This window comes from Dama dama, chromosome 11 (assembly GCF_033118175.1).
Source record: "Dama dama isolate Ldn47 chromosome 11, ASM3311817v1, whole genome shotgun sequence".
In the NCBI taxonomy this organism is placed as follows: Eukaryota; Metazoa; Chordata; class Mammalia; order Artiodactyla; family Cervidae; genus Dama; species Dama dama.
Window position 1 is genome coordinate 56980668 of NC_083691.1, and position 8261 is coordinate 56988928.

Sequence of the window (8261 nt, forward strand, 5' to 3'; positions counted from 1 at the left end):
ATAAAAACTCTTTTTAAAAAAGAGAGAAAAGCCATTTCGCAGGACAGAAAGTGTCTTGTACCAGAGACCTTATTCATTCTGAGCTCCACTATTAAGGACTGTGTGGGGGAGTGAGGGGCCTCCATCTTCTTTTTGGCAAATTAAGAGGGTACTGGTCTAGATCAGTGGCTCTCAATCAGATCTAATTTTGTGCCCCCCATCCCCACCCTGGGACATTTGTCAATGTCTCAGGGCCTGGGAGTAGGGGCTGGGGGGGTTGGGGCGGTGTGTGTATCGGGGGAAGGAAGAGGGGAAGTGCTTCCAGCCTGCTACTAAATGTTCTGTGATGCACAGGGCATCTTCTACAATGGATGATCCAGCTCCAAATATCTACACTGCTCACGTTGAGAAACCCTAGGCTAGAAACCTTATCTTTCAAGTTTTTTCTAGTTGGGGCCAAATTCAAGTTTCCTAGTGACTTCCTTACAGACGATGGTCTGTACCCTCCATGAGGACCAGCACTGAAAGCCAGAGTTCCCCCTGAGGAGTGTGGCCAGCTGGAGTGATCTTGTGTGTTAGTTGCTCAGTCGTGCCTGACTCTTTGTGACCCCATGGACTGTAAGCCATCAGGCTCCTCTGTCCTCCATGGGATTCTCCAGACAAGAATTCTGGAGTGGGTTGTCATGCCCTCCTCCAGGGGAATCTTCCTAACCCAGGTCTCCCGCATTCCAGGCAGATTCTTTACCATCTGAGCCATCAGGGAAGCCCAAGAATACTGGAGTGGGTTGCCATTCCCTTCTCCAGGGGATCTTCCTGACCTAGGAATCAAACCAGGAGTCTCCTGCATTCCAGGAGGATTCTTCACCAGCTGAGCTAGACAGAAACATTACTCTGTTAAAATACAAACAAGACGCTCATGTCTAGAGATCCTCCAGAACTGATTCATTCCAATCCCTTAGGATGTGGGCAGGTAGAACAAGTCCAATAAAGAAATTGGGATCGGGGGAGAATCGATATATGTATATATATAATTGAGTCTCTTCGCTGTTCCCCTGAAACTATCACAACATTGTTAATCGGCTACATCCCAATGCAAAATGCTTTTGGTGTTAATTGCTTGCTCTCTCAACACACAAAAATCCGGTAGCAGTTTCTGTGCCATGCTGCTTACAGCTCTATTCCTTTATAGAAAGAAGTTAAAGACAGGAAAACAAGATGCCTAAAAAGGAGCCAGAAGTCATCCCACTTAAAGTTTATTTTATATGATTTCCAGCATGCAGTGTGCTTTCTTGGGAAAAAAAAAATTGTCCCAGTTCACATTATAAATTAATTTACAAATATAGAATTGTGTTAGAAACAATATTTATAAAAGTTCATATAATTTTTCTCATACAAAAATATCCATAGAAAGTGGGTTTTTTGTACACACAGCATGAGGGTAGGTAGTTTCTTTGGTTGTCTTCCTGTATAATATTTAAAAAGTAATGTTGACATTATTTATACCTCAATAGACTATTTTTTTAAAAAAATAATTTTCTATATGTATTATTTCAAACTTCCAATTTAACAACAATGCTGTGAATCTCAAATAATATACAGGGAAAAGTTAACAATTTTTTACAATTAATTTGTGTTCCTTCTCCTAAAAAAATTAAAAACCAGCAATGTTCCCATCAAAGACCAAACAACATGGTACAAGGGTAATTCATAGGACATTAACTTCATCTTAATGCATCACTATTCCAATAAAATCACACTACCTGCATTAACACTTTTTGGATAAGTTCAAACTGTGGCTGAGTGTCTTACCACATACAGACATTCTGTTGGGCACCAAGACGGTGACCATAAAAACTATCCAAATGATGACACCTCCTGAGAAGTAAAAGGGAGTGTTAAAATATATTACATTAAAAAAATTTTTGACCACAAATGTTTTCTTTTAAAAATAAAAATTCCATTTAAAAACTATTTTTAATAAAATACTAAAACTTTGTTTCAAAGATGAAAAACCCAGGACATAAGCTAAAAAAGACAGGATACCAGTTAACTAGGAGGGTCACCAGATACCTCCGAAATATGGCAGCAAAAGTAAGGAAGAGCTGGTGTCCATCCTTCCTGCTCAGAACGTCCCAAGTGATACTGATTTCAGCCAGAATCTTTGGTCAGATGAAACCTAGCTCATTCCTACTCCTTAGACACCACTTAGTCTGCCTATGCATGTTAATGCCTTTGTTTTTCAAGGACTAGAACACAAAGATTACAAGCACAGACTCTGGAGCCAGACTGCTTTAAAACTGGATCCTGGTGAGAGTTCCCTGGTGGTCTAATGATTAGGATTTGGTGTTTTCTCTGCTGTGGCCTGGGTTCAATCCCTGATCGGGGAACTGAGGTCCCACAAGGCACACAGTGCAGCCAAAACAAAACAAAAAAAAACAGAAAACTAAACGCACACACACAAAAACAGACAAAAAAATCAAAAAACTAGATCCAGGCTTCATGACTTACTGTGTGGACCTAACATCTTGGCAGTTTATTGCCACCATACAGAAAATGAGGGGGAATAACAAATACCTTTGTTCCAAGGTTGTTGTGAGGATTAAATGAGCTAATACATGGTAAGTGTCTAGAACAATGCCTGGCACACGGGGTGTATCTGGGCATTTCTATCGCTATTAATGTCTGACACATCCTTGACACTAAGCATAAATAGAGGTGATCTGTGAGCTGGGTAGAGAGCTTAAGGATTTGCTGTGCTTTCTGGCACAGTATCTGAAAAACTTTCCATTAGCCACAAAGAAGACAAATGGAGGTTTCCTGGAAAAATGCAGGGCTCTGACTTTTCTAGAAAAAACAGATTGCTGCCAGGCAGAGAAGACCAGCTGCCCACAGCAGCCTGCAGCGGGTCGGTCCCAACCATTCCCTGCTGCTTCCAGTGCCAACTGTTACTTTTTCTGACCCAGTAACTTCATTCACTTGTTTTTGCAGCTGAAGTCTGTGCCCACTGGACTCTGACCCTGATAGGCAGTGATGAACAGACAGATATGGTCCCTGCCCTCACAGGGCTCACGGATACCATCCCAGGGCAGACTGGACTGGATTTCTCTCCAGGGAGGCCCTTTATCCAGAGAAAGCTTGCCGGGTAAAGGAAAAGTTTGCATCCACATGCTGTTCCGAGTGTGGTCAGTGGACCTTGCCGGGAGCTCTGGAGAAAATGCAATCTCAGTTCCTGCCCCAAACCTACGGCCTGGAGATCTGTATTTTCATGAGATCTCAAGTGTGTAACAGTTGAGTCTGGGAATTGGGGCTCTATACCTCGGAGCCCTCCCGAGGGTAGATGAGGCTGTTGACCATGCTGAAGTTGTAGAAAGGGCTGCCAAAGGAGCTGCTCGGGGCCCCGCTGGTGCTGGCGGGGAAGGGGCCGTAGTAGGAAGATCTCTGACTGCTGCTGCTGCTGCTACTGGAGGTGTGACTCAGCTGTAAGGGGTCTGACGAGGGCTCCGGGACGGAGCTGGGGGGAAACACGCCGCCTGAGGGCACCTGGGGCCCCTGGATCCCTAGTGGGCGGCCGCCAGGGAGTGCCCGCTGTGTGCTCCCACTGCCACCGACGCTTAGGGTGCTGAGGCTGCTGAAGAAGCTGTTCAGGCAAGGGGTGGAGGAAAGCATGGACACTCCCGGTGAGGAGGCAGTACTCTTGGTGTCCTCAGGAGGCTCTGGGGACTGGGAGGGTCTCAACGACGCAGGGGCGCTGTCTCCGTCTGGCTTCCCACCCACTCCAGACCCCAGTCCCGGGGAGAGCCCTTCTTCTGATTTCGAGGTCGCCACGGCCACCGAGGGGGTGCTGTTGGCTTCTGAGCGGCGCTTTCGCTTCCGACGGAAGTTCCCATTGTCAAACATCTTCTCACAGTTCGGATCCAGGGTCCAGTAATTACCTTTCCCTGCAAAGATGAGAAAGATGGGTTAGAGGAGGCGTACATACCCATGTTATCATTTAGTCACTAAGTCATGTCCAATTCTTTGGCAACTGCATGGACTGTAGCCCTGCCAGACTCCTCTGTCCACGGGATTCTCCAGGCAGGAATACTGGAGTGGGTTGCCATTTCCTTCTCCAGGGGATCTTCCTGACCCAGGGATCAAACCCGTGCCTCTGGCATTGGCTGGTGGACTCTTTACCACTGAGCCACCAGGGAAGCTCCACATGCTCAGCTTTGGGTCTAAGATGAGGGAGGCAGGCTCTCATGAAACTTGACAGAGATGCTCAATCCACTCTGTTGTTTAAATTCATCCTTTTGGGGCAGATGGCACTACCTGAACTTGAGCCTCTGTTTATCTATAAAAATAGGGATAAGAACAGTACTCACCTCACAGGTTGGCCGTGAGGGGTAAATGATAGATCTCCGCAAAGAAGCCATACACAGTGAGCAGTGAAAAGAAAAAGGTATCTATTATCATTATCATTTGCTAAAGGGTATATTAATTGCCCTGAAAAAATACTCCACTGGAAAAATGCAACCTCCAATACCCAACCCTCTGCCTTGTCCAACAGAAAGGACAAGTTATTACTGGGCAATTGACTGTTTGAAACACACCTTGGATGGCATCTATTTGGAAGTACAAGGAAGCTCCACACCCATTCCTCACCTTGGGCAAGAGGCACCCTTGCATGTCTTCCCAGCTTTTCCTCCACCAGGCCCCATTTAATGCAAGCAGTGCATAATGCATCTCAGAGACGAGGGCCCCATTTAATGCAAGCAATGCTAGTCCCCTGCTTAGAGAAAAACCCTCACTATCTAGCACAGTGGAAGTAAAAAAGATCTGTCATCTCTGAGGATTTTTTCTCCCAATGGCTCTCATCACTTCTGGTAAAAAGAATCTTTGGCATTTGCAAATACCGTAAAGCACTTATCTTGTAGTGAGTTCTTCACATCGATAACTCTAGTTACTCCTCACGGCTCTTTGGAGACGGGTGATATCATCGCCTCCATTCTTCAGATGGGGAAATTGAGGTGCAGATTGGTTAGCAACCTGTCATTTTCCCAGTTAGCAACAGTGTGTGCATGCTTAGTTGCTCAGTCCTGTCTGACTCTTTGTGACCCTGTGAACTGTAGCCCACCAGGCTCCTCTGGGCATTGGATTTCCCAGGCAAGAATACTGGAGTGCCTTTTCCCTCTCCAGGGGATCTTCCTGACCCAGGGATCAAACCCACATCTATCTACTGCATTGGCAAGCTGATTTTTTTTTTTTACCACTGCACCACCTGGGAAGCCCAGTTAGCATTGGTAGAGCCAGGATACAAGCACGTTGTCTCTAGACTCAAGCATTCTTAACCACTACCACACCTTTCCACATCCATTACCTCCACCAACACATTTTCTGCAAATAGTTGCAGAACAAAAACTTAATTCACGTAACTACCATCTAAACAATCAATCATACCTACTCCTACCAGAATATTTATATTGTGTCACCTAGCTACCAAAAGCTTTGACAAGACACTGGCTTGAGATCCCTGACCTTCTTAGAAAGAGCGGGAGTGTACGTGACAATTGACAGGATCACCTCAGGTGATTTAGAGGCCAAATCTGGCAGATGCATCTAGAAGAGCTGCGTGCCTTGCCCAGTAACCACTAGCCACACGTGGCTGCTGGACACTTGAAAAGTGGTTCGTATCAAGTGAGATATGGTATAAAACACATACATAGGATTTTGAAGACTTAGTACCAAAAGAATAAGCTCATGGATAATTTCTTATATGCGTTACATGTTGAAACGACATTTTGGGTTACTTTAAAAAATAAATTCTCTTTTTACTTCTTAAAAAGTAAAAAGATTTTTTACTTCTTAAAATCTTTTTACTTTTTTTCACATGGCTACTAGACAATTTTTCAACCACGTGTGGTTTGTGCAGCATTTCAACTGGAAAGCAATGCTCTTCATTGGAAGGACTGATGCTGAAGCTCTGATACTTTGGAAACTGATGTGAAGAGCCAACTCATTAGAAAAGACCCTGATGCTGGGAAAGATTGAAGGCAGGAGGAGAAGGGGACGACAGAGGATGAGATGGTTGGATGGCATCACCTACTCATTGGACACAAGTTTGAGCAAGCTCTGGGAGATGGTGAAGGACAGAGAGGCCTGGAGTGCTGCAGTCCATGGGGTTGCAAAGAGTGGGGACATGACTGAGCAACTGAACAATACAACTACTTCAGAGCATTTACAAAATTTACACAGAATCCTGTATCCCTCACTGATCCTTAGCCATTTCTGCACCAGGGGCTGGTCTCCTGCAAGACAATATTTTCCACCAATGCAGGGGGCAAGGGATGGCTGGGGGCGGGGCCGGGGGGGTAGTCTAAGTGCATTACTTTTATTGTGCACTTTATTTCTATTATTATTACATCGACTCCCCTTCAGATCATCAGGCATTAGATCCCAGAGGTTGGGGACTCCTGCTGTAGAAGGCTACGGAACAGTTTTCTCTTTTCCCTAACCTGGTTCTCACCCCACACCCGTATTCCTGAGCTCCTTCCGAAAACCTCCTGTAAGAATCTGTTTCTGTCATTGTCGAGCTTTTCTTCACCTCATTCCTCAGCTAAGAGGGAAACCACTAACAAGCCACTATCACCCAGCCCTCCTCAACTCCGGGGCTTAGATCCGCACAAAGCACATTTGGGGTTTCCATTTTTACATTTCTAAACAGATAAGGTTCGAAACGCATCTACGTACAGCGGGTCCCAACTCCCAGTCTCTACCCACCTCACTCTCCTGAAATGTGATGGGATTCTCGGCTCATCTGAATCTCTTTACAGCCATCCCTTATCTGAGAGCCCACCCGTGTTCTTATTCCTAATCCGTTTACCGGTAACTCGACCCTCCCTTCCAACCGCCTAAGGAACACCACTCAGGAGTGATTTTCGACTTAAGGATTCAGGCTTTTGACCTTTATCCCACCCTGGCCTGCCTCTGCGTGTGCGTGAGTTGCGGGGTGGGCGTAGTGCGGGGCGGGTGTGGGTAAGGGACCGGCCGGGAAGCACCTGTCCGCCCTCACCTGGGTCGTCCTCGTCGCGGGGCACCTTCTTGAAGCAGTCGTTGAGAGACAGGTTGTGGCGGATGGAGTTCTGCCAGCCGGCCTTGCTGCGCTGGTAGAAGGGGAAGCTGTCGGCCACGAACTGGTAGATGTGGCTGAGCGTGAGCTTGCGTTCGGGCGCGCTCTGGATGGCCATGGCGATGAGCGCCGAGTACGAGTAGGGCGGCCGCACCATCTTCATCAGGTCCTCGCGGCTGGCCATGGACAGCCAGCCCAGCTCCCCGGGCGCCGCGGGTCCGGCGGGTGAGGCGGGCGCGGCAGGCGCGGGCTGCGCGAAGGGCCGTTGAGCGCAGGCGAAGGTGCCGGCGGCGGTCGGCGGCTGCAGGAAGGGTCCCGGCGCGCCCCCCGGGGGCGGCGGCGGCGGCGGCGGGGCGCCCAGGTACGCGGCGGCGGCGGGGGGACCGCCCACGGCCGGCCCGTTGAGCCACAGGTAGGGGTTGGCGGCGGCGGCTGGCGGCGCGGCGTAGTCGGTGAGTCCGTAGGGCGCCCGGGCGGGTGCGGGGGCGCCTGGGGCGGCGGCGGCGGCGGCGGCGGTCGAGGGCAGGCCGGGCTGCGAGTACACGCCGAAGTTGTCCCCGCAGTAGAGAGCCATGTCGGCGGCCGTCGGCTGGCGCGGCGCGGCGGCGGCGGCGAGGGGCGAGCGGGGCTGACCTCGCCGCTCGGGCAAGAGCATCCCTTTGGGGGCCAATCCTGCGGCCCTGGCTCGGCGACTCGGGTCTTCGGCGAGGAGGGGCGGGGACTGATGGGTGAGCGCGGAGCGCCGACGAGCCGGCCTCTTATAACCGTCGGAGGCGCGGCTCCTCCCGGGCCGGTCGCGAGGCTGGGCGGCTGCCCGCGGGCCCCGGCTCTCCACGCCCCCGCCACGCCCCACCTGCCCGGGCGCGCATCCCGGCCCAGCGCGCGGAAACCTCGGGCCGCCCGCAGCGCCTGCCCCGCCGCTGCAACCCCTCCTCTCCGGGCCGGGGTGCCGCGGAGGGAGGCCGGGAAGAACCGGGGAAGCCAGGGGACGGCCGGCGCCTCCGAGATTCAAGCAACCGGTTCCCCATTCCTAACCATTGTGTCCTCAGCACAAGAACGAAATAAAATAACGAATATCAAAACAAAGAGAAAATCTCCAGGACAGTCCGACTGTTCTAAAAAGTCTGTGAGTTAACTCTGGGTGGCCGCTCAGCCCACCTGCCTGCCACCCCCCACC

At 49.8% G+C, this 8261-nt stretch overlaps 1 protein-coding gene across 1 annotated transcript; it reads right to left on the minus strand.

The window, feature by feature from the left end:
* Nucleotides 1–3288: 3288 nt before the first annotated feature.
* On the minus strand, nucleotides 3289–7658 carry FOXI3 (forkhead box I3). The gene is made up of 2 exons (XM_061156276.1): nucleotides 7028–7658; nucleotides 3289–3917 (listed from the first exon to the last, which is right to left on the minus strand). The coding sequence occupies exons 1-2, from the start codon at nucleotides 7656–7658 to the stop codon at nucleotides 3289–3291; spliced, it is 1260 nt and encodes a 419-aa protein (XP_061012259.1).
* Nucleotides 7659–8261: the final 603 nt, after the last annotated feature.